This window comes from Eublepharis macularius, chromosome 7 (genome assembly GCF_028583425.1).
Source record: "Eublepharis macularius isolate TG4126 chromosome 7, MPM_Emac_v1.0, whole genome shotgun sequence".
Lineage (NCBI taxonomy): Eukaryota > Metazoa > Chordata > Lepidosauria > Squamata > Eublepharidae > Eublepharis > Eublepharis macularius.
Genome location: NC_072796.1, coordinates 68,168,832 through 68,196,181, shown reverse-complemented (window position 1 = coordinate 68,196,181; position 27,350 = coordinate 68,168,832). Strand labels below are relative to the sequence as shown.

Here is a 27,350-nt window from a genome sequence, read left to right as displayed (position 1 = left end):
TGATTAAATATGGGAGAATGAGCCTGTCTGAGAAGATACCAGATGATTGCAAAGTTCAAACCGCTTATTGAGGTTATACCAGGCACACTGAGGTGTCTGACTGGCCAGAAGGAGTTTTGTTAGGTTTTAAGTAAGGGCATGAGAAGGTGACCATCTGCATTGATTGTGGTTTGTATGTCTTTTCCTTGTCAAATGAAAGATTAATCACCTAAAATAGCATCGAAGGTACAAAGATCTTTCTAACATAACAGTATTATAAAATTAAGGACAAAACTATGACAAGGTTTATGATATTAATAAATACATGTAAATAGAGAAATCAGCAATGCTGAACAGGTAAATGCTTAAGTATATTTAAAATATGAATCTTTGTCTCTGCTTTTCTGTGTGTGTCTTCTGTGTGAAATTAAAACTTAATTAAGCAGAGTTTAATTTCTTGTTTCATACATTGATAACAGTGGTTCAATCTACCAGTTTGTTATGAATATAATTGGACAGCATAACTTTCTCAAAATTTTTGCACAAGTGGAGATTCTAAGATGTACAAATCTGTTTATTAATTACATTCATTCATAACAGTTACATCTTCATAACTGTTTGTGTGGCCGTAACAAAACATGTCAAAAGAATAACAGTTAAAAGTAAGAAAATAAAATTTACCAGGTGAGATCGAATCATGAAATACACACAAAACAATTTTACAGAATTCAAAACAGTCCTACATCAAATGCTGCAAGCATCATGAGTATAGTTCACAATATGTTAGTCAAAGTATTGTTGTTATTGCTTTGCTGATGTCATGGTAAAAGAGCACTGCCCCTATACCATAACATCTCTTTATTTATTATTTGTTATTGGCCAGAATGTTATTCCCATTGGTCGGATCACTGCTTTTGGTCTTGGAGAAATTGTTTTCTATTCTATTCTATTCTATTCTATTCTATTCTATTCTATTCTATTCTATTCTATTCTATTCTATTCTGTTTTCTATTCTATTCTATTCTATTCTATTCTATTCTATTCTATTCTATTCTATTCTATTCTATTCTATTCTATTCTATTCTATTCTATTGAAATCTATTTCAAAAGGTCTCATAAATACATTGTGAAACATGTAGTTCATTGTCGAGCTTCTCGTGCAGTCCCACATGGGACTGTGCATGCGCAGACCTGCCAGACAGGATTTTGTAGCTTTAAAATTCACTAGAGAGTGCCTAACACCTCCCAGAGCGCAGGTGCATCTGTTTTCCCACTGAAACAGCCTATTCGCTTTGTCTCCTATGCTTGGGCAAGGAGCACAACAGCCAAACTTGCAAGATCTGCCAGGGCTTCACTCCAAAAGCTTGTGCTGAACAGGCCTCCCACTTGAAAGCGGCCCTTTCAGCGAAGGCGCTAGCGGCAACGAATCTGCAGCCAAAAGCTGCTAGGGTGACCCCATCAGAGGGCTCCACGAGCCAACCGGATCCAACTTCAACATCCCAGACCTCCCTGTCAGAACCGACGCCGTCTCAGATCTGAGCTCCCTCCATCTCTCGGGAACCATAGAGTCTGTTCTACTCTGGTCGGGGCCAAAAGCGCCCGTTGGAGTCAAGATCACTGGCAAGATCAGATCCATCTACATCTTGGATCTGACGATTGAAATTGAGAGACCCGATCCGACCCTGGGTGTTACTCCGCCACCTTTGCAAGCTCAAGGATTGGACCCGACGTTGGAACCAGCCGAATTGGAGCTACATAGAAAAAAGAACTGAATAGTAAGGGATTTTCTGTTTCATCAGTGAAAGTTTATCTAGCAGCCATCTCAGCCTTTCATATGCCCATTGATAAAAGGTCAGTGTTCTCACATTACACCTCGAGATTGTTCATGAAGGGTCTAAAGAACATGTTCCCTCCCATGGGGAAGATAGTACTCCAGTGGTCACTGAAATTGGTATTGACTAAATTAATGTCAAGATCCTTTGAACCTGTAGCTATGTGCCACCTAAGAGACATATTCATGAAGGTAGCAATGTTGATTGCAATGACTTCAGCTAGAAGGATTGGCGAATTGGCAGCCCTCTGTGTGGACCAACCATTCTTAAAGTGCATGCCGAAAAGGTAGGTGTCATAGCCCAGTCTGAGAGTGAGGTCTCCTCTGGAGGAGAGGAGCCTCGTGTAGCCAGCCAGGACTCCTCAGGAGAAGAAGAGTTCTGTGTAGCCAGCCCTAGCCCTGACTCAGCAGAAGCCAGCAATCATGAGCAGCAGCTGCTGGCTGATCAAGGCTCACAGCTAGCAGCTGAGACACCAGCACCCTCTAGCCCCAATACCACAGGGGAAGCTCAGCCAGGAACTTCCACAGGGGAGGCTCAGTCAGGGACTGCCAGCACCACAGGGGAAGCCCAGCCAGGGGCTTCCACCCCCCAGGCTCACCCACACCTAGAGAGCGCCGCAGGCAGCGCCAGAGACTGGAACTGCAGGAGAGACGGCGCAGTGCTCGTCTCCTGAGCCAACGCCAGCTGCTGGAGAGTGATGATGAGTAGCATCAGGATGGAGCCCCAGCAGCTGGCTGAAAATCACGCCTGGCTATAAAAGCCAGTCAGGAGCAACTGCCAGGCGTGGAAGCAACGTGTCAACTACCTGCAACCACTCCCTGGTACCTTGTGTCTTGCTCTTGCCTGCACCTTGACTTGATACCCTCGTGCTCTGACTTACGGACTGGACTTGGCTTGGCTTTTTGGATCCTGGAGGCAACCCTGGCATTAACCTTGTGCTCTGACTACGGACTGGACCTGGCTTGTGACTTTTGAACACCCCTTGACTTCGTGCTAGTACCTGGACTCCCAGCTTGGGCGGGCCCAGCCCATGACAGTAGTCTTGAGACCAACATTGAAATTCTTACCCATGGTGGTGTCGAAGTTCCACATGACACAGGAGTGTTCACTGCTCGTTTTCTTCCCAAATCCCTCGGATGAGGCAGAGAGGACACTTCACACGATAGATGTAAGGAGAGCAATATTGTTCTATTTAGACCACACAAAAGATTTCAGGATTGATTGACAACTGTTTATCTGTTATGCAGGGCCCACAGGGAAATGGGCTAGCCCACAGACCATCGCACGATGAGTGGTAGCTCTTAAGCTATGCTATAAGAATGCTAACTTACCTTGCCCACTACGAGGTACATGTGCATTCTAATAGGTCACGGGTGACGTCAACAGCGTTTCTGAGAGGAGTTCCCCTGATGGACATCTGCAGGGTGGAGACCTTTGTGAGACACTGCACCCTAGACATCCTTGACAGACGAGAGACCACAGTGGGCGCAGCAATGCTGCAATCTGTATTCCACTGATGAGCAAGTTCCACCACCCAGGTAAGAAACTTGTTAAACTCCCATGTGGGACTGCACAAGAAGATGGACAATGAAAACAGGGTTTCACTTACCCTGTAACTGTTGTTCATTGAGGTCTTCTGTGCAGGCACACATACTCCACTGATGCTCTTCTTTTGAGGAGTGTGGAGGCAAAGAGGAGCTGAGGGTAGTGGGTGCCACACCTCCTGAGAATAGGTTTTGGTGGGAAAACAGCCATGCCTGTGCTCTGGGAGGTGTTGGGCGCCCTCTAGTGAATTTTAAAGCAGGCCTGTGCATGCACAGTTTCATGTGTGCCTACACAGAAGACCTCAATGAACAACAGTTACAGGTAAGCACAACCCTCTTTCTTCCTCTTATAAAAGCTGGAAAATCAGAGAATATGCTGTATGTATTGTTACAATGGTAGGTTGATATAATGCTATGAAAATAATTATTTTTTTAAAAAAATTGCAAAAGCCCTTGGGGCCAGGGGAAGGGGGTGGCAACTACTGGCACCAAAAAAGAGCACAGTTTGAAAATCACATAGCTACTGCTGTGCCAGGCTCTATCTCAACCAAGGCTGGTTTTCCCTGCTGTTGCCAGCCTCTGCCTGCTATTTTTGAGTCAGCCTAGTTGGGGCTCTTCGGTTTGGACCATGGAGGGGGTTAGGTATGGGTGATGGAGCTACTCTCCTTTTAGGCTTCCCCAGGCAGACTTCCCCGTGTTCTTTTTCAATCTTTATTTTAAAAATCCTGGTCATTTAACAAAATAAACTGACTTCACAACTGTGAAAATACAAAGAGGGGGCAGATGTGCAGAATAACCAGATCAATTCCAGTGATTGGGGATCAACTGCTAAGAAAATCAGGAATAAGTTGTGTGTGAGGAAAAGCCCTCTGTATACCAAAATGTCTCTAATGTTTTGTTTCATTTTTGTTTAGTTACTAATTGTCACATTCAGTCGAAATAATTCCTGGAAAATCCATATGATTCAATCAAGTTATATATTTTATAGAGCCAGGTGCTAAAACTAGAACTAAATTGAGAGGTAAATAAAGATTTGGCGACCAACTTAATTGTAGGAATTAAACAGAAGAGAATTTAGAATTTTATTGTGGGGAAAAAATCCACTTCACTCTCTATGAGCTCAAATTTCTGTTCCTCATATGATCTATACATACAGTTTTGTTTCTAAAATTGTCAGTGTCAGCACTGTTGCCCATCCCATGTATTTAATTTCAGCTAAAATAAAGGAAAACTATCCCATATTTGATCTGCTCATTTCTATGGGTGATAAGAACATGCTGTACATGCTTCATTGCTATAAGGCCAACAATGAATCCTTTAGTCTTTCATAGTCAGAAAACTTTGTAAGAAAAATGGCCCAGCTATATTGCAGCTAACATGCAATATAATCCTACTTGGTATAGGGAACAAAAAGTAAAACTTACAACTATTTTTTGTTTACTGTAGATGGACAGGACCTAAAATTATTTAATTCTGAAATGATATGATTTAGATTACACCTTTATCTTTCATGACAGATATTGATTTGATTTAATACAATTTTTTTTTTCAAAAATCCTTCAAATTATTAGGATAAACTGCTATACATCTTTTTTGATGTTTCTGGGTAACATCTAAAGCTGTCATGAAAAGTCAGTGTGGCTTGATGAGGGAGCTCATGCTAGGAAGATACTAAGTGTACCAAGGGGAGCTGCTTGTCTTTCATTCAAACAGCCCTGCATTTTCTGGTTGTATGTGTGATGGCCACACACCTAGGAGTTCATGATCTGGACAAATCGTTACAGTAATCTCTGTTAACTGTATCAGTGGTTCTGGTTAAGTTCTGTGTGGGGCTGTTGGGAGCTGAGTGATTTGCTGTTGTTTGCTGCTGGTTGCTGTTGCTCTTGGCTACAAGCCCCGCCCCCTAGTGTCCTGGGGCCCTGCTGGGCTAGGCAGGAAGTGACCTTTTGAAACAAAAGGCTCCTCCTCGCCAGAGGCGCAAGCCGAAGGGTGAGAGCTAAAGGGCTCTTGGCCTGTGGCTCTTAGCCTGGGGGACCTGAAACTCTGCTGGTATACTGGTTCTGCTGGTACTCTAGGTATATATTTGGAAGGCAATCATGTCTACTGAAGCCCCCTTCGCAGTCACCTGCATGGAGTGTCCCATGTTGGTTTTCCTACCAGAAGAGAAGACAAAGTTCACTTGCCAGAAGTGTAAGCTGGTCAGAGTTTTGGAAGAAAAGGTTCAGAGCCTGGAGGAGAGGATCACCACCCTTCAGGAGATCAAGGAGGGAGAGGATTTTATTGACAACAGCCTGGGGGCTCTGCACAGCCAAGAAGAGGAAAGTCAAGGAGGAGAAGAGTCGATCTCCCTTCTGAGCCTCCTCTCAGATCTATGGTACAAACCCGAAGACGTCAATGAAGAAGATGCTCTTGTCCACTCGAGCTCAAGAATTGTTTTGAAGTGCTAGAGATGGTGACGGAGATGAGAGTGGAAGGAGAACCGCAAAGATCTGGAAGAGGGTGTGCAGAAGACATGGGGCCACACGGAAGTGGAAAATAACAGAAGGTGGTAGTCATCAGGGACTCTTTGCTCAGGGGTATGGAACGCCATGTCTCTGGGCCTGATCCCCTATTCCGAGAGTTGTGTTGCTTGCTGGGGGCCAGAATTCAGGATATTAGCGACCGGCTGCCGAAACTCATCAAGCCTGCTGATAAGTACCCGTTTGTGCTGATTCATGTGGGAATGAACGACACGGCTGCGAATACTGTCTTAAGAATTAAAGAGGATTATGAAGCTCTTGAAAGGCAGTTGAAGACATTGGGGGCTCAGGTGGTATTCTCTTCTTCCAGTCACAGGAAGAGGAACACGTAGGGAGCGGACCATACTTGAGGTGATTCATTGGCTGAGTTGGTGGTGCCGGCAGGAGCGCTTTGGGTTCTGGAACCATGGGATAGGTTTTCTTAGAGAAGGCCTTCTAGCACGTGATGGGCTTCACGTCTCAAGGGCAGGGAAGAAAACGTTTGGAACGAACCTGGAGAACTTCATCAGGAGAGCTTTAAACTGATGCCACAAGGGGAAGGGGATGATCGACATGGTGATTTCAGTGATGAAGTGAACACAGTGGGGACCCACCTGGGTAGGAAAGGTCAAACAAAGGTACAAGGCTACAAGTGTCTATATACCAATGCCCAAAGTATGGGCAATAAGAAAGAAGAGCTTGAGCTTCTATTGCAAACAGAGGGCTACGATATAGTAGGAATTACTGAGACTTGGTGGGATGATTCCCATGACTGGAATGTGGTAGTGGATGGATATGAGTTGTTCAAGAAAAACCGGAAGGGTAGAAGAGGAGGTGGAGTGGCGTTGTATGTGAGGAGAGGGCTTGATTGTCAAGAAGTTACGGAGAATGGGGCGGACAGCCCGGTGGAAAGCATATGGGTAGAAATAAGGGGAGGAAGGACAAAGGGTATTATTGTTGGAGTCTGCTACAGACCACCTGACCCAGCGAGAAGAAATGGATGCTGCCCTCTTTGAACAGATTGGTAGAGTATCCAGACATCAGAACCTTGTAATTATGGGTGTGTGCTGGGAGACAGGCTCAGCAAAGCGTCATGAATCACGCAATTTCCTGAACTTCCTGGCTGATAACTTCCTTTTTCAAAAGGTGGAGGAAGCTACAAGGGGCTCGGCCATACTAGACTTGATATTAACCAACAGGGAAGAATTGGTAGATGAGATGAAGGTGGTGGGGACCTTAGGGGGAAGTGACCATGTCCTCCTTGAATTCCAGTTGCTGTGGGGGGCCAAGGAAGTTCATAGCCAGACTCGTAGGTTAGATTTTCGTAGGGCTAACTTTGATGAACTCAGAGGCTTGATGAGAGCCATTCCGTGGGGGAGTGTACTGGAAGAGAAAGGAGCGAGTGAAGGGTGGGCCATTCTCAAACACGAGCTTTTGCAAGCTCAAGCCCTCACTATCCCAGCAAGACGTGAACATGGTAAGGGCTCCAAGAAACCGATGTGGTTGTACAGAGAGCTCCAGAATAAGCTAAGGGAGAAAAAGGAAATGTTCAGGAAATGGAGAGAAGGACAGACTTCTAAAGAGGAGTATATGAGGGTTACTAGGTACTGCAGATCAGCCATCAGAGAGGCCAAAGCTCAGTACGAGCTGGGTCTGGCCAGGAGGGCTTGCTACAATAAGAAAAACTTCGACAGATATGTGAGAAGCAAACGTAAGGTAAAAGAGGCAATTGGACCGCTGTTGGGAGTAGATGGAGAAACTCTGATGCAGGACAGAGAAAAAGCAGACAGGCTTAATGACTTTTTTGCCTCTGTTTTCTCCCTGAAGAATTCAGGCACATCTAGAGATAGTAGAAAATGTGGCAGGACACCTGAGTGGCTAATTGACATTGACAAAGAGGTTGTGGAGAGGCATCTGGCTGCACTGGATGAATACAAATCCCCTGGGCCAGATGGGGTGCACCCAAGAGTGCTGAACGAACTTTGTAGAGAACTTGCAGAACCCCTGTCCATCATCTTCAAGGCCTCCTGGAGGACTGGGGATGTGCCACAAGATTGGAGAAGCTCAAATGTTATCCCAATCTTTAAGAAAGGGAAGAAGGATGACCCGGGAAACTACAGGCCGGTCAATCTGACTTCTGTTGCTGGAAAGATATTAGAACAGATTTTAAAGGGATCAATCTGTAAGCATCTGAAGGACCGCTCAGTGATCCAGGGAAGTCAGCATGGTTTTGTTCCTAACAGATCTTGCCAGACCAACCTGGTTTCCTTCTTTGATCAAGTGACCAACTTACTGGATTGGGGAACTCTGTTGGCGTGATTTACCTGGATTTCAGTAAAGCTTTTGATAAGGTCCCCCATGACATTCTGATGGGCAAACTGGAAGACTGTGGACTGGACTATAGGACAGTTCGGTGGATAGGGAACTGGTTAGAGGACCGCACCCAAAGAGTGGTGGTCAACGGCATTTCATCTGATTGGAGAGAGGTGTCCAGTGGGGTACCGCAGGGCTCGGTTTTGGGCCCGGTACTTTTCAATATTTTTATCAATGATCTGGATGAAGGAGTGGAAAGGCTGCTCATTAAATTTGCTGATGATACCAAATTGGGAGGAGTAGCAAACACCCAAGAAGATAGAATTAAAATTCAACAACACCTGAATACTCTAGAGAAGTGGGCAGCTGTGAATAGGATGCAATTCAACAAAGACAAGTGCACAGTATTACATCTGGGCCACAAAAATGGGAAGCACAAATACTGGATGGGGGATACACTTCTGAGCAGTAATATATGTGAAAGGGATCTTGGGGTAAGAGTGGACTGTAAACTAAATATGAGCCGTCAGTGTGATGCAGTGGCAAAAAAGGCTAATTCAATCTTGGGTTGTATCAAAGGGGCCATAGCATCGAAATCGCAGGAGGTCATAACCCCTCTCTATACTGCCTTGGTCAGGCCACACCTGGAGTATTGTGTGCAGTTCTGGAGGCCTCACTTCAAAAAGGATGTGGCCAAAATCGAGAGGGTGCAGAGGAGAGCGACGAGAATGATCAGGGGTCTGGAGACTGAGCCCTATGAGGTAAGGCTGAGGGCATTGGGAATGTTTAGTTTGGAGAAGAGGAGGTTGAGGGGGGACATGATTGCTCTCTTTAAATATTTGAAAGGCTGTCATTTGGAGGAGGGCAAAGAGCTGTTCCGGTTGGCAGCAGAGGGTAGGACGCGAAGCAATGGGGTTAAATTACATGCACAAAGGTACCGGCTGGATATTAGGAAAAACTTTTTCACGGTCAGAGTAGTTCAAAAGTGGAATCAGCTGCCTAGGGAGGTGGTGAGCTCCCCCTCACTGGCAGTTTTCAAGAAGAGGCTGGATGAATACTTGTCAGAGATGCTTTAGGCTGATCCTGCACTGGGCAGGGGGTTGGACTAGATCAGCGATGGCGAACCTATGGCACACGTGCCACAGCTGGCACGTGGAGCCCTCTCTGTGGGCACGCAAGCCATGTCACTGGATCACTAAGTCCAGGGCTCATTTGGAGGGGGAACGTAATGCAATGGAGTTCCCCTAGCGTTGAAAAGCGATCACATGGGTTTTGGCCCTGCCCACGTGATTCCTTTTCCTCAGTGCTGCCTCCCTGCTGCCCGTCTCTTTAGCAGCAGGAAGCGGAGGTAGCAGCTGGGCTGCTGGGTCTGGCTTTTTAAAGGAGGGCAAGCAGCTTTCATTTAACTTGCTTTACTTCCATTCGTGACTCCTGAGGGAGAGAGAGAGTGCTTGCAAGACGCTGCAGGTCTAAAGAAAGGCAAGCAGCTTTCATTTAACTTGCTTTACTTCCATTCGTGACTCCCAAGTGTGTGTGTGAGAGAGAGTGCTTGCAAGATGCTGCTGGTCTAAAGATAGGCAAGCAGCTTTCACTTAACTTGCTTTACTTCCATTCGTGACTCCTAAGTGAGTAAGAGAGAGAGTGCTTGCAAGACGCTGCTGGTCTAAAGAAAGGCAAGCAGCTTTCATTTAACTTTCTTTACTTCCGTTCGTGACTCCGAAGTGTGTGTGTGTGAGAGAGAGAGAGAGAGAGTGCTTGCAAGATGTTGCTGGTCTAAAGAAAGGCAAACAGCTTTCATTTAACTTGCTTTACTTCCATTCGTGACTCCCGAGTGAGTAAGAGAGAGAGTGCTTGCAAGACACTGCTGGTGTAAAGAAAGGCAAACAGCTTTCATTTATCTTGCTTTATTTTCGTTCGTGGCTCATGAGTGAGTGAGAGAGAGAGATGTTAATTAGTTCGGACAACTGTATGAGTTGTTTTTTCTAAACTAAAACCTCAATATTCAGGTTTAATTGCAGTGTTGGCACTTTGAAATAAATAGGTTGGGTTTGTGTTGCAGTTGGGCACTTGGGCTCAAAAAGGTTCGCCATCACTGGACTAGATGGTCTGTATGGCCCGTTCCAACTCTATGATTCTATGATTCAATTGATATTGACCTTTGTTTTCATTTACATATGTGTACTACACATTTATTTCTGGCAGCTTAACATAGCATGCATGGGATTAATCAGTTCTGTCTTTGGAGCAGCATTGCCAAATCCCCTGGGGGTCAAATCAGAGGAGGGGGTGGCAAGGCAGCGTGTACTTACCAATCACTTTCCAGCATGAAGCAGAAGCACCAGGGCATGCTGGACGTGGTGGTGCTGGTGATTCTTCAAAAATGAACCTCAAAATTAGTGTTAGGGGACAGTTTTTAGAGATTTGTTCCTTGGCACTTCTGAGTTGGACCAAAAATGACATTGGTATGGTGATAGGTTGTTTGCACACTTGGCACACACGCCTCAGGCCTGCCTCTGGCCTAGCTACAGGGGCAGCAGCTGGTAGAGGCAGGGGACAGGGGAACTGGCAAGCGTAACTTGGAGTAAATCTTGTTAGATACGTTGGAGTAGGAGAGAGTAAGTTTGTAAGTAGGAATTTGAATCCCCTTTTGATCCAAATCCACTGTGCCATCTGCGATATCATACTTTTAATATTTATTTATGTTTTCATTCAAATGGAAACATCCATGTGAATCTGTCTCTGCAATTGGAATGAGTGACCCTATTTTTTAAACGTTTGTTAGCAGTCCTCATTCTCTGGTTTTCACTGTTCATTTTATTGATCAGCTTGTATTATGTAAAGCCCTATGCGGACTGGGACTGGCGTATTTTTGGGACCGCCTCTGCCCATATGAACCCCAGTGGCCTCTTTGCTCAAGCGATAAACATCTATTAAAGATCCCTGGCCCTAGGGAGTCCCACCTGGCATCGACCAGGGCCAGGGCTTTTTCAGTCCTGGCCCCAGCCTGGTGGAACGTTCTGTCTTATGAGACTAGGGCCTGGCGAGATTTGTTAGTGTTTCGCTGGGCCTGTAAGACGGTGCTGTTCCGCCAGGCATATGGTTGATGCTAGGCGGTGCTCCCCACCCTAGCCAGGGGGAATTAAGTATATGCTCTCCCTTCCAGTGACACCTTCCATCTCCCACATATCTTCCTGGTAAAAACGCTTTGGAGATGGCAAAAAGGTGGTTGTCCAGATTATGTGCTGCTATGTTTTTGTTTTTATATTTATATAGATATGGTATTTTAAACTAGGGTATGTAAGTATGTTAAGCTTTTAATGGTCTTAATGGCCTGAATTGTGACATGTGTTTTTAAGCTTTGTTGTGATCCGCCCTGAGCCTGCTGGTATGGGGAGGGCAGAGTATAAATATTAAATAAATAAATAAATAAATAAACAAACAAATGTTGTATGATTTTATACACAATTTATATGCCATTTTATTCATCATTTATACATATTGATATTAAAATAACATGTTCATAAAATTTGGAGTAAGGAAACAGAAAATAGCAGAAACATAAAAAATTAAGGTATCAGCATGCAGAAGGGAGAAGTGAAATCAGATTTTAACATTGAAAAAGAAAGGATTACAAATTGGAATCAACCTTACCCAACAACACCAACAATCCTAACAGGAGTTTTTGGCAAAATTGAGAGCTGTGTGGCAGAGGCTGATCTGCATGGGAAGCTGAGGCATAAATAAACCTAGTTTATTAATTTCAGGCCATCTCTACACTGTGGCCATCATCATGCGTAGAAGCCGTTTTAGAATCTCTTCACAAATGCCTGTTCACTTGTATTACAACCCCAATTAATAACTTGCATTTATGAAATACTACTCCCAAGTTCAACATCACAGGTGGAGTTTTCACACCTCCTGGCAAATACTGCAAACACAGTCATTTTCAGTGATTGCAGTTTTGCACATTCGGTTTTGAATTTGTGTTCCATGAAATATTTACTTATGCTTAGTTTCATATTTTATTGAGTGCATCCTATTCCAGAACAAGCAATGCTTTGCCTGGAACCCATATTTTGGAGATCAGAAAATACCCTTAAGAATGAAAAACAATTAAAGTCAAGTCTACTTCAAATACTTTTAAGATCTAAAATTAATTGGTGTAAGGCCTAACCTTTGTAACCGCAATCCTGAGCTTGAATTTTGAATGGCAGTTCAACAGTCATTACTAGCACTTGAAATTGGAGCATAATTAACTGTTGTTTCAGCATGGCTACCTAAGTGCCTCGGGATGTTCTATCAAAGTTCCATTCCATGCTTTGGTTGAAAAAAAATGATGATTGAAAATGATTGTAAATGAAGCTAAATCATTTTGAGTTAAGAACAGCTGTGTAAATAGCACACGTTCTGTATAAAGCTATTGTTTATAAGCAGTAGAGAAACTGTTTCTTTGCAGTTAACAGTGAATTAATAAATACTGAAATGATTAAACTACTTTAACATAGCATATTAATATTGGTATATCAGTTGCTGAACTTTGGAGCAGTGTTTTCCTTGGTTATTCTAAATAATGCTTAACTGTTTTCTTAATGTTCACTATATATTTAATATGATATGTATCTGTACTGAACAGTAATAATCAATAAGAACTTTTGCTATCATTTTGAGTTGCTGCCACATTTGTCACTTTTGACCTGTAGGAGTCAGTGGCAACAGCTCATGAATCAGGAAATATGTACTGCCACATCTTGTAGCTGTGTATTTTATGTATGACACTTATGATCTAAGCAACTTCACTAACAATAGTTCTAGGCTAACGTGGGGATGGGGAATACCTTTTAGATACTGGATATAGCTAGAGGTGAATAAAATATAATATGAACGATTAAATATTATGTAATAATGAATATGATGCATGCATTAAGAAAAGCTTACAAAGTTTTTAAAATAAGCTTTTCTTCTCTTAAATTAATAACAACAACAATAACAACAACAATAATAATAAACAATACCAACATTCAATTTATATGCTGCCCTTCAGGACAATTTAATGGCACATTCAGAATGGTTTACTAAGTGTGTTAATTATTATGCTCACAACGATCACCCTGTGATGTGGGTGGGGCTTGAGAGAGCTCTGAGAGAGCTGTGACTGACCAAAGGTCACCCAGCTGGCTTCAAGCAGAGGAGTAGGGAATCAAACTCTGTTCTCCAGATTAGAGTCCTACCAGTCTATTATTTATTATCTAGTAGTAGTAGTAGTAGTAGTAGTAGTAGTAGTAGTAGTAGTAGTAGTAGTACGTTAGTGCAGTGAAAAAAAGGTAACTAAACTACAACAGGCACATAAATTTGTTTATAAAGTGGCATATTAGTAATTAAGTCACAAAAATAAATGGAAATTTATTTATGATTTTCAAGAGGTAGAACATTTAAGTGTCTTATGAGATAAAATTCCATATACTGATTGATGGCTGGACTAGGTAGTTCATTTTTACAGTTCATTTTATAGCCAGATTCTCTGGCTATAAGGGGAAGAAGCAAACGATGTAGACATGTCATTAGAATGCTGAGGGCCAAATCAGGCATTATATTTTACCCAAGTTCACCATGGGGACTTGCAGCCACACTGCAGATGCAAATTACTGATGGCAACTTTATTTAGAAGCACCACAGTGGCCCAATTCACCTCAGGACCACAACACAAGGGGAGGAGGGGCCCCTGCCTTCATGTGTACCATTTTCTCAACTTCAAATGGTACTGGGGTCATTATTTGTCGAATTATGGACAGCTAGGGCCATTATAGATTGTAAAAACAGTAAGGGGAATTTAGAAGCCCCTCTTCTTCTTGCACTGACGTCCTGATGTGAATCAGACTCCTGAAGTGCTTCTAAATGGAGTTGCCAGTGGGAACTCACAGCTACCGTGGCAATAACTGTGTAAATTTTAATGTCTGGCTTGGGCCCAAGGAGCTTGTTTGAGGTAGGGGAGGCCAGCTGACCAGCAATGCAATTAAGTGGCTGTGTTGTGAGCTGCAGCCAAAGACAACTCTCAGCCTCACTCTCTCGACCTTGAGTGTAAAGACTGAGGATTAAGGGTTTTACTACTATAAAGTGTTGCACTCCATTCAGAAAGAAAAGAAAGAAGATGAGAAATAGCTCTTTGAGAGAAACCTGGTCTTGGATGAGCTAAAACTCTAGTGAAGAAAGTCTCTATCTATAAAATAACCATACTGAAAATCTGGAGTGATATTGTCCTGTATCTTAATATCTGAAGAAAAAAGTTAGAGGCTACTAGTAACAAAACCATCGCGCAGATTACAAATATAATATGTAACATAAATATTCAGATTTAAAATAAAGGTAAAATCATACAAAATCATATAACTGTACTGGATTAGTGTTTTAATTGCAATTATTATTTGTTTCAGAGCCGCCTGTTCCTATTGCACCACCTCAGTTGTCCTCTGTTGGTGCGACCTACTTATGGATACAGTTGAATGCAAATTCTATCAATGGAGATGGGCCCATTATTGAAAGAGAGGTAGAATATCGCACTTCAAGTGGAAGCTGGTATGACATACAACCTGTTGACTCCACAAGCTATAAAATTGGACATTTGGATCCTGACACAGAATATGAAATTAGCGTGCTGCTCACTAGACCAGGTGAAGGAGGTACTGGCTCTCCCGGGCCAGCTCTTAAAACAAGGACAAAATGTGCCGGTGAGTAAGCTTGTTTAAGACAGATATCTTTACTACAAATTTCCAGAGTAACACCACATAGTACTTTTTTTAAAATGCAGAAGACTTTGGGGTTTAAAACATTAGAACTAGTAGTCAATAACTTTGAGACTTAACCATCATATACATGCTCATGCTAAAAAAGAAGCATGTTTAAGATCCTTTGGTTTCAATTAGAATTAAGCATGTATTTAACACTGCTATTGAAAGCAGTGATAACTTAAAAGGCTTAACTGTGGCTAGGCTATGTCTGGTGTAAGAAGATCTTGTTTTCAGTTATTTCCAGTCTGTTCATATCTTGTAGCTGTTGGCTCAAATGTAGTGCAACTTCATATTCAGAATATTTATTGCCTGCCATCAAAGGCCATCACAATCAAGCAAATAAAACTAATTAAACACATAAGTATCAAACAATAAAACTACGATGTTAAAAAACACATACAAATTACTTAAAGCACGTAGCACCTTCATTATACATAAGTGACGGAGTCTCAACCATTAAGTGCATCTTGAGCCCTGATTTTCTTAGCTGCCAGGTCATACTTTCTGCTCTATAAGAGATGTGTCGATCTAGGTTGGAAAGAAAGAGGGTTATTTTTTCCACCACAGGGGAAAGAACAATGTTTTTAAAGATTTCCCCAAGAAATACAAAGGACAAAACAAAAGATAATGGAGAAGGTCTTTGGAGACTGATGCTCCACAAATACAGAAAGGGGCATCAATTGGTATTTGTGTGTAACAGCAATCTAGAATGGCTGAGGGCACGGTTTGAAACCTCAGAGAAATTAAAGCCATTCTAAAATTAAGAAAGGTGATTTTGGTCAAATAAGAGGCTCGGCCATGGTCCCTCTTGAACAACTAGATCAGGTAGAACATTTGGAACAGAGAATTGGTCTTCTGTCCAACACAGTATCCGTCTTAAAGATCCAGTCTTGTATATTAAGACTGGGCTAGGGGACACCTCAAAAGTCAACCACCAGGTAATAATGACGGAGGATATTGTTAAAGCCAGTGAAGCGAACTGTGTCTGAATGCAGCATTCATTCAATTGCTTTGCCTTAAGAATGTACTCGCTGAGAAATTCATTTGCTTTCTCCAGAATCTATGGCCATGTGCAAATGGTCACTGAAAGAAGATAACCCAAGTTCAGTGTGCACTAAAGCCTCTGGAATGCCATGAGGGAAAGCTAGAGAGTTTGAATTGGTTAAGGATCAAGGTCAAATGTTCATTCCAACCCCAGATCTCTGCACCATTTAGAAGCTGTGGTATGGCCTTACACTGGAACAATTTCAAGACCGGCTCAACTAAAACCCCTCCTTTCAATGTATTCATTGAGGTTTTTGTTATAGCCAGATGGGCTTTCCATGAGAGGTTTTCACTAAATGTCACCCCAAGATACTTAAAGGTTCTGCATTGTTCAGTGGGATTGCCATCTATTGACCATTTAAATCTTCAAAATCACTTCCCAAAGACAATATGCAGTGCAACTTTAAAAATGCATATTTGCTATATATATGTATAGTACATTCTTCAAATTCATTGAGATGACAATACTTTTGTAATTTGTTCTTTGCTATAGTTCGTATGTTTTTGTCCAGTGGTACTCATTCTATGGTTCACAGAGAGCCATGTTCACCATCAATCAAAGAGCCAGCCACATGACTACTATTTGCCCTGTGCGCCACTCCCCCCCCCCTATTTCCGATACAGCTATTAATATTTATATATATCATTTAAGTTACCAATATACCCCTAACATGTAAGATTGCTCTTCCTAGTGTTGAACCTTAGCTAGGCAGTCCTTGTGTATCTGGACTGAGGGGAAGGGCTTCCCTTTTTGTTTCCTTGCTCTTTCCTCAGCATGAGGTACAGTAGCTCAGATACAGTGCACCTGAAGATCAACTTGTTGTGGTGAAAGGGAGCCAAAATAGGCAGCCTGTTCTTTTCCTGTGTGGCTGCTGTGGTGGTGGTTTTACTCTTCTCTGTGTCTTCTCTCTGGCCAGTGTCCTCAAGCAGCCACTTTGATGCTGGAATAAGAGCACAAAGGCTGTGGAGCAGGGTGGGGCATTATTGGAGAGGATGGATTCTTTATTTCCATCTCTGGTTCACATAGGGTTAGCGAGTGCTCGCCACTGGTGGGCGATCATCAGGAGGGGGCAAATCCCCGGGAGTTTGCCCACCACTGGCACACACCTCAGGAGCACGCGCCGTGTGCACGCTCCCACCCCTCGTGGTGGCCACGCGAGCATCCTTGTGCTCTGATTTGGCCCCAAACCAGCTAAATCGGAGCGCGGGAGCACTCCCGTGGCCAGCGCAATGACATCACTTACAAAAGTGACATCGCCACGTACTTGGCGTGGTGACATCGCTTCTGGAAGTGACGTCATCATGCCGCCACCGGAGTGGAGGGTAAGTTCCAGGCCCTATCCTCCCACTGAGAGGATAGAGGGACCTGGTAACCCTAGGTTCACAGCTCAGGGAAGCTTGCAGCTTACTTGTCCTCCAGTCCAGGTAGAGTTTCAAGGTAGCAGCCAGAAACCAGTGGACTTACCTTCTTTCCTGGAATATGGTGTTGGTGCCACACTGGAAAATGGTGGTTACTAGAGCCACAAGTGGCATGTCAAAGATCCACATATGATTTGTAATTCCTGAGCTATGGAATATCGCTACTTTTGTCTTTAATATGGTATTAATTATTTTTGGAATTTCTTTTCATCCATTTAATTTTATAATCTATGATAATATTTTTTAAAAAATAACTGCTACTTCCGGATTCATTTTCAAGAAACTGGCAATAGACTCATTTGTATAAAGAAATGCATATATTTTTACAGTTGTGTGGAGAGACTTCATCGTAATCAGAGGTACTAATCTTTCTACCTGTACACAGACCTAAAGCAGAGTTTTATTAGAGATAGATAAATGAATAGATTAATCCATAGTGCTAGTAGGAGATGATTATTCCAGGATACATAGAAAGTGTAATTTGTACTGAGGATGGAATAGTGTTTCTAGATGGAGTGCTTCATGAAGGGGAAAGATAAAAAATGCCTTCATAATGCAACTTGTTCTTTACAGTCTCTGAAATAACTTTCTTGTGCATACATGCACATGACTACAAAGCATGCTGAACTGTATTAACCTTTCTGTGCCTTCAGTATACTTCTGCTAATATAAGGAGTGGGGTTTTTCCACCATTTCTCCCTTCTGTTGTAAACTTTTTGGTTCCTGAGCATCCTCTGACCCTTTCATTGCCTGTTTGTTGGGGCTGTAGAGGGTTGCAGTGGGAAAACTATGTTGTACAAGGAGAACTCTACTTGAGATTTGTTGAATCCATAGCTAGATAATTGGGTCAGTCTAAGCTTTCAAATTCCTCTCCAAGATCAGTCAAAGAGGGAACAGTACAGCATAATTGGTCAAGTGAGGCAATAGTTTGTCCTTTCGTGCTATATGGAGCTCCATCTTTGCTTAATAGTGGCCTAAAGGCTTCAGAACTTATGTTGCTAAAACTAATAATAAATCAGTACAACTGCTTAGCGCTGAAGTGGTGCAGTTCTCAAATAAACACTATAGAATTAACAGAAATGGGAGTACTTGAAGAGAGGAATCACTGCACCTTTTAAATTGCATTGATAATTGTATGCTATAAGCTTGTTCCTTTGAGAAAAAGCAGACCATTTTGAGACTCAAAGCAACATACTGAATGTTTTGTAATTTTAGTTCCCTGAAATTCATGAAGTATATTTTTGCCTAGCACAATGAGATTCCCAGCTCTGATAAATAAATGCATCTATAATTAGAATGCAAAGAAAATAAAGGCTATTCTCCAAAGGCAGCTGCAGAATTCTAACTGTTTTCACACACATTATGAAACTACTTTACATTCTTTGATATAAGTCTATAAACTAAATTGTACATTTAGTGTTTTTTTTAATATCACTATAGTTTAAATGAACAAGTTTCAGTGTCAGTTTTACACAAAACTTCCTTAACTTTCATGTTACGGAAAACATGCACATATTTTGATTATGAAATATGCGCCATTTCTCCCAGATGTATTTATTTTTATTTATTTATTTATTTTAAACATTTTTATGCCACCTTTCCACCCAAATAGGTCTCCCAAGGCAGCTAACATTAAAACAGTATTTAATATAAAGCATATATAAAATAATTCCAAACACATAACTCCAAAACCAGCAAGAGGGTCAATAACAGTTATTGGCCAAATAAAACAAAAAAGTCTTCACCCAATGACAGCAGACAAAGTAGAAGGAGACAGATGAATGTCCTTGAGAAGAGAGTTCAAAAGTGTCCACATCATAACCAAGAAGACCCTTTTTTTGGCTTGTCTCATATGTTGTGAGCACCTGAAGTAGGGCCTCCAAAGATGAATGGAGTGAACAGAATTCCCCTCCTCTCAGCTGAAGCTTAGAGCCCTTAGAGCTTCCCTGGCTTCAGCTGGGAGGAGGGGAATCCTCCTCCTCTCACATGAAGTTTAAAGCCTGTTTGAGGCTTCCCCCGGCCAGCTGAAGAGTGGAGGTTAAAGAGTTCCTTTCCCTTGCAAGCTGGTCGGGGCCCCTGAACACATGACTACTTTGCAGAGCTGCCGGAACACAATTCCGACACATTCCAGCAGGAAAAAAGGCCTGTCTGGAAGCAAATTGAAGGAATAAACCTGGAGTGATGCGATCCTTGTGACCTATTCCAGTCAGCATTTTGGCTGCAACATTGCATACCAACCATAGCTTCTGGAAAGTCTTTAAGTACATTGTAGTAATTTAATTTAGATGTTACAGAGCCTTGCACCACAAAGGCAAGCTATTTACCCTGCTTATCCTACAGGAGGCCCAGGTGCAGCAGCACCCCTACAAACCTGCTCCTTTAGGGGGAGAGCAACCCCGTCTAGATGAGGAGATGTCCCATTTCCTGAGTCAAATCTTCCCCCCATCAGTTGCACCTTTGTTTTGTCAGGATTAAGTTTCAGTTCATTAGCCCTCATCCATTCCAAAACTGCTTTCTGGCACATGTTCATGATTTCTATAGCCTCCCTGGGATATGTTGCAAGGTAAGATAGAGCCGAGTGTGATCTTCATATTGGTGGCAACTCAGCTTGTGTCTCCAGGTGACTTCTCCCAGTGGTTTTAGGTAGATGTTGAAAAGCATGGGGGTGGGGGAAAGAATCTTGGAGGACCCCATAGGCCAAAAGCAAGGGGTGGTGCAGCAATCCCCCAGCACCACACTCTGAAACCTACCTTTGAGATAGAATCAGAACCACCACAGAGTATTGCCTCCTAGTCCCAACCTTGAAAGGCAGTTCAGTGGTCTCAAAACCCACTGAGATGTCCAGGAGAAATAACAAGGTCACACTCCTACTGTCCATCTCCCAATACAGGTCATCCAGTAGGGCACCAAGGTCATTTCAGTCATGTGACTGAAACCAATCTGAAGCCAGATTGGAATGATCCTAAACAATCCACTTCATTCAGGAATCCTTGAAATTGCCCAGCCACCACTCATTCGATCATCTTGCTCAAGAATGGTACCTTTGAAACGGAATGGTAGTTAGAGCCCGAGTAGGTTTCTTAAGTAGTCAATCCCATTTCAAGGCAGGGGTGACCATCCCCCTCTCTCAAGGAGGCATATGAAGTCATGACTCATGACCATGACCCAGACGTACTGGATTTGATATCTTACTGGTAAAGGAAGACTTTTACTTGTCTAAGCACGTCAGACAAGTATATTTCATAGCCAATATCCAGAAAAATTCTAGTCCAAGAACTTTGTCTCAGGGACTATTAAGCCTCAGAATCTGAGTAACACTGCAAAGTGCTGGAAGCTTGAATAATATTTCAATAGTTTGTTTTAATTACCGTTGTTTAGGAGAATTTTCTGGCAGATTATGCCATTGTCAGATTTACCCCAGAACACCTTCATTGATAATGAATAAGTATGGTTCAAATATCTATTATGCAGACATTAGAAATGACAATTTTATTAATAAATTATTGTTTTACAGAAATATAAAGTAAAATCAATATGGTGGATTATACAAGGTCTTAAATTTAGACTGGAAAAGTAGCAAAGATAGCTGAGCTTTGATAAGACTTTTGCAGCAATTTCTGCGTGTCAGAAATTAAAATGAATAAAGTTGAAATTTTTGGAAACTGAACCTTACTTGCTATTTATTGCAAAGAGATAGCCTTGTTCGTCTGTCAAACCAAAATAAAAATCTAGAGGTGTCTATCATATCTATCTGAAGATGTCTCACAAAAAAAAATTGTAAGAATGTTGGTTTTTAAGGTGTTGCTCGACTTTATTTTATTTTTATTTATTTATTTTATTTATTTTATCATATTTGTAGTCCGCCATCCCCGCAAGCAGGCTCAGGGCGGATTTTTTGCTTTTCATTGTACTTTATTTTGTCAGTGTTTAATAGTTTGTATAATAATAATAATAATCAAGGCACAGTGTGCATTGTTAGTAGGATGACTTGATATGCAGCCTAGCATGCTTGTCATGCAAGTAACTCAGAACCAAACCCCGAAACCCCACCCTTATTTTCTACTTACAATTACCAGTGACTGTGGAATGACAGGGGACTAAAGTGTGCTATCATTATATTTCTATTCTTAATTTTTTAAAAAAAATCTGACAAGTAAAGCAAAAGTATGAAATGTGGGTGGTGAGGTGGTTCACAACTCTCCAGCCCAAGGGACTTGTTGTTATAAAGTGGTATAAAATAAAATAACAAGAGAAAGGATTGGATCAAGGGTTGTGACAGGTTGTTTTCCAGTTGTTTTCATTTTTTTATGGGCCTTCACATCTCTACTCCTGACTCCATGTCCAGGAACCTACAGGCCAGCCTCAAATTATATTTTGTTTTGGCAAAAATGGCAATCAGAAAGTGTTTCAAGTGCTTAGGGATGGATTGTCTAAAATCATTTCAGTATGACTTCATCCAAAATTTGGAGTGAGAACTATCTTAATCGTCCTGGCTGATGCCTTATACTTCTTGGAGCTTAACTATAAGCCCACAGATTTTTCATTTGGGGTCATAACTAAATGCAATAAACAGGAGGAAAAGGCTTTGCTAAAAAGGGAGACAATCGATTCTAAAGCTCAGAGCTCTGCACCCAAATGGGTTAAATGACAGATCTCCTGGCGAGCGCTAATTTAGATAAGAACTGAGACTAGTCCACACTCCCACTCTGCAACCAGTGCACATTTAGAATAGACGTCTAAAAGAATTCTGGAGGTCAGTAAGGTTTCACAATGTTAACTTTTAAGAGCTTAAATGAAATACCTCTGTGAATGTAAGAGATGGAATTTTTGTTAATATATGTAAGTCTATGTCATTATAGGTTTCCAGACACTAAAAATGTATCATGTATTGCACTTTGCACATGCTCTATATAATGGTCTTGTTTTTTAATAATGTGTTTTATCATTTTTGGAATGCTATATTAATAGCTATTTATACAATGTTTTTATTGGTAGATCCCCATGGTGAAGCTGAGGCGAAATACATAGGGGTTATTCAACATTAAAGAATTCTTTTCTTGCACCATTTGCTGTTATTTCTTTGTTTTGACTTGGTGTGCCCCCCTTCTTTTCTGTTGTTGCCTTGGAATGGCCACTGAGGGCATTTTTTTCTTAAAGCTATAGGTGCTTCCTTTATAAAGCTGCAGGTGTTCCTTTTTTAAAAAATGACATTTTGTTTGTTTTAGATTTCTGCAAACCCGAGGCTTTTCTCAGGTTTGTAAAAAGATCTGTCTTGTCTGTCCACAGCACCAATCTCCAGATTTAAGTATCCACAGATGGGGCCTCATTGAGTATTAGATATATTGATATATGCCCAGTTTTGAGAACAGCACAACTATGGCACTCTCTATAAAGTCAGATTATTACATATGTCTAAGAAAGACCTTAACAGGTCTTTTTTCCCTAACGGGAAAGACTTAAACCACTGAAATGTAACTTCACAGACTTCCACATGATATTCCAAGTGTTCCAAATGAACAGGATTGATTTTATCAAATGCACCAGGAAAAATCTAACAAAAACAAATGTCCTCAATCCTTCTGTAAGCAAAATTTGTTCATAAGGACACCCCTTCCCCTGAATCTTCTGGCCCATGTAGAGGACACAGAAAGATTGAGACCTGATATAGTAAGAGACCCTTCCTCTCTCCAAGAACTCATCATACTTGTTCACAAATGCAGTCACCAGGAGGAAATTCCTAGTCGCTAATAGTTGCATTTATATAATATCATTAACAACATAAATACAAATTTGAAGCCCTTCTGGTATGTCAGATCATTTTCTTTTGAATTTTAAACTTCAGTCCCATCCTAGCACCTTAGCTTGGAGAAAAGACCCCCAGTAACCTTTTCAGATATCTATTCTTCTCCACTGAAAATATTTTAATATAAATGCTATATATGTAAGATAATGTAATTTATCTTATTTAAATTTCCAAGTGAAATGACAGCAGTAGCAAAACTGAGAAGATGGGGAATTCACTGTATTAGTGATATCATCATTGGGGGGAAATGGGCTATATTGGATATGACTCATCAATTAAGCCTACACTAACTTGCATAAATCCTGTCAAAATACAATAGTTTAAAAATGCACTCATCAATTTAGATGTTCAGGATAGTTCACAGGAAAGGATGTTACCAAAACTTAGATCTTCTGAGATAATGTTTCATCCCCAGTTAAGCAGTACTATATTTTCACGTATTTATTGCACTCTGGTGTACAAGTTTTGACAAGAAACATTCTGTATGGGGATGGAGGAAGGCAAAATTGTCTTTGAAAATCACGTGGATACTCTCCTATCCCATTTTACTATTGTTGCACAGTTAATGCTTATGTAAAACGATAATATATTTTCAGATATTTTTGCCTTGTTAAGAGGTATGAAAAATCACCAAAAGAGCAGGAAAAGGCAATCCATATGAACATTTTCATGAAATGTACTGTCTATTTAGCTAACATTGTATATGCCGATTCAAACATGGTTTCCTTATTTTAGAATTATTACCTACCCTACAATCATACCCCACATCAGCAGTATGATGATACCTCAAAAGTACAAACAATGTGACAAGCTGAACGAAACTGATCAAAGGGTGGGCTTAATTGAAAGCGAAGTGAAAACCATTAAGGAAGCAGCAGGGGGGGCAGAGAAGTCTGCTCTGGAAAGTGCGTCACTTGTGAAGGCTACAAAAAAGGAGCTGAAGTTGGTTGAGAACCAGCTGATCGGGCTACAGATGGAACGAACGCAGACAATTTTGCGTCTTCAAAACGTGAAAGAGGAGGAAAATGAGGATCTGTGGGAGGTGGTCTCGGAACTATTGGCGATACCCACGAGGACGACTAAAGAAGAGGTTAAAAGCGCCATTTTGGAGGTCCGTCGGGCTTCTTCAAAATATGCAACAAAGCGACAGTTGCCTCGTGAGATCATTATTGACTTTTCATTTAAAAAGATTCGGGACACCATCCTATATAACTCATACAATGCGGATTTGGACTTTTTGGGTTTGAAAGTCAAGATTTTGAAGGACGTTCCATTTCTAGTCCGGAAAAGGCGTTTTAAGTATAAAAAGTTTGCAGCTCTTCTGAGGGACCATGGAATAAAGTACAAATGGTTATTCCCGGAAGGAATATGGTTTAGATACAAAGATCAGGCCTATAAGATACTATCAGAAGATCAACTAAAGGATTTTGAGAATAAAAACCCGGAATTCTGCTGCACCGAGAACGAAGAAAAGGAGAAGCCGGAGGGGGGGGGGGAGGAGGAGAGCACCGCAACAGCGGTTGCACAGAGAGAATTGCGTCCGGGACCTAGAAGGGGGAGGAAAGTTTAATCAGAATTTGAAATGTTTATTCTCTGTATGATTAACCACTCCATCATTATCCTATGGAGCTATTTTTGTATTATGACAGTATGAAGGGAAAACATTGAAGTGTAGTGTTTAGTGTTTGTAGTTCATTCCCCCCCCTCTTCTTTTTCCATCCCCCTTTGTCCCTTCCCTCTCCCCTTTCCTTGTGATAGTCTTGTGTAGTGCTGTGTAGTGTTTTGTAGTTTGAAAAATAAAAAATTTATATAAAAAAAAAGTACAAACAATGTGAAAGTTTATGATAATAGCTTATGGTTCTAGAAATCTTCAACATCACATAGTCCCTGTTGCCTTTGTTGTTATTATTTTTTAAGTGACAAATTGTGGTCATGTAAAAAAATACCATCCAAACCATGGGGATAGCCCCATGAAAAATTTCCATGTGGTTGTATTTTTAAAGAGGCTGCTATAACAATTGTGGCATTTGCTAATTAAGCATAGGAAAGTTCATCAGGTACATACAGAACAAAGATGGCCTATAGTAACTTTCCTCTGTGATAATCAATTTTGGTTTCTTTGCTTGGGTAGAAATTAGATAAATTTGAGATAAATCTCTCATAAGCAACAATTTATTCATTGCTTTCTTCTGTTGACATGCACTATATATGCAATTCCTTTTCCTTTGGTGTGCATTCTACAGCCCTGACAATTAGTATTGGTTTGGTAACTATAGTTGAACAACCCCCATGTGGTGGCATCATTAAACAACTCAGTATGTGGATGCAAAGCCCATTGTTCATCATCCCAGTACGTTTTCCAGCAAAGTCCAGTAATTTTTTCAGCACTGAGAAACCAACACTAATACATTTTAAAATGCTGTGAGGGCTTGACCCTGATTGGGCCCATGGTACAGCAGGAACTGGGGGTCCTTCCCCCCCCCCCATGCACTTTTTCAGGTACTGGAACTGACACTTGAAAAGATGAAGGGTTGACAAGATTCCCTCTTCCAGCTGTGCTGCAGATGCAGTCAGGATCGGAATCTCATGGCAATTTGAAATGACCAAATTCTTCTCTGAAGTGATGTCTAGTTTGGCCCCTAGTTGCCAGGCAAGTAAAGTCCATACACACTAAAACTAAAATGAGAAAGACTTAATTTGCAAAATATAAACTCATTGGACTTTGGGGGGCTTTTTACCATTTTGTTACTCATATACATGTAAAGGAGTGTGAGCGCTCCTCCTTTGGAGGTTTTTGAGCTGAGGATAGATGGACATTTGTCAGCAGTGCTGATTCTATGATTAAGTATCAGGGTTGCCAGGTCTTTCTACCTTTAAACTGCTGGGTGCTGGGGTGGGGGCAGTTCTTCTCTCATATGTGTGTGAGCTGGGAGGTGTTCCAATTGCATCACTTACAGTTAAAACTAGAAGCAAAGGGACTCAGTGGGACTGTGTTTTCACCCCTTTGGTTTGAACCAGAGATGGCATCATCGGAAGTCCTGTGGAGCGTGCATATACCATTTTGCTGCATGCTCTGGCCAGCCTCCCCACAGCTTTTCCCTTCTGCTGGCCAGATAAGCAATAGTGGTGGGAGTGGCAGCGGGGGGTGAGGGGTTCCATACCCCCAGTGGGGGGCTGGCAACACTACTAATTATGAAGTTAGGCCAATCATGAGAGAGAACGGAAAGGAATGAGCCAGTGCTTGGTGCTCATGTTTTTTTCTTCTTTACTCAGTGTAATGCTGATCACCACCTTGTGGTCAAGAAGCAATTTTCCTTCAGCCCAGACTGGAGGTTTTTTTGCCTTCCTCTGGGCATTGAGTAGGTGTCACTTGAGAGTGGGAGGGGGGGGTAGCTGTGAGTTTCCTGCACTGTGCAGAGGGTTGGACTAGATGACCCTTGGGATTCCTTCCAGCTGTATGATTCTAATATATAAAAGATGGAGCTGGTTTAAGCTGCTTGGGATTGTTTAGAGCAGTATAGCAGTTACTTATGATCTGTGATGAAGATGTTAAGTGCTGTGTTCAAAATAAGTCTGAATTCCTCTGCTGATTTACACATAATGCACAGTAGTATTTTTAGACACAATATGGCAGACTTAATGCTTTGGAGCCAAGTTTGCTATATTCACCCAGGAGGGGGAGGATTTCACTAACTTCTCTTTCCTGCTTACATGTTGTATGCTGGACTCCATATTGTATGGCATTTTGTTCAGAAGAGTCCCCTAAATGGCAGCTTTGGAATGTGAGTAGGTTGCCAACCTCCACATGGTGGCTGGAGATCTCCTGGTATTATGACTGATCTCCAAGTGACAGAAATCAGTTCCTCTGGACGAAATGGCTGCTCTGGACAGTGGACTCTGTAGGATTATAACCTGCTGAGCTCCATCCCTCCCCCAAACCCCACCCTCCCCAAGCTCCACCCCCCAAATATCCAGGTCTTTCCTTACCTGGAGCTGACAAGCCTAGGGAGCTGCCAGAATAAAAGGAAGTTGGGGAGTTTCCACTTACGTTACCTACTTTTGTTTGCAGATTTAGGATGAAAGTCACAGACAAAGATTCCATGACTGCAACTAAGAGCATGTTTATTGGTTCAGTT

The 27,350-nt window shown here is 41.8% G+C and overlaps 1 protein-coding gene across 6 annotated transcripts in view; it reads left to right on the top strand.

The window, feature by feature from the left end:
* The window catches only part of PTPRM (protein tyrosine phosphatase receptor type M), a 749,315-nt gene that overhangs the window by 306,523 nt on the left and 415,442 nt on the right, over positions 1-27,350 (top strand). For all 6 annotated transcript variants that reach the window (XM_054985128.1, XM_054985127.1, XM_054985126.1 and 3 more), the window contains exon 7: positions 14,595-14,888. In XM_054985128.1, the coding sequence (XP_054841103.1) occupies positions 14,595-14,888 (294 nt within the window). The remainder of the gene's footprint in view (positions 1-14,594; positions 14,889-27,350) is intronic.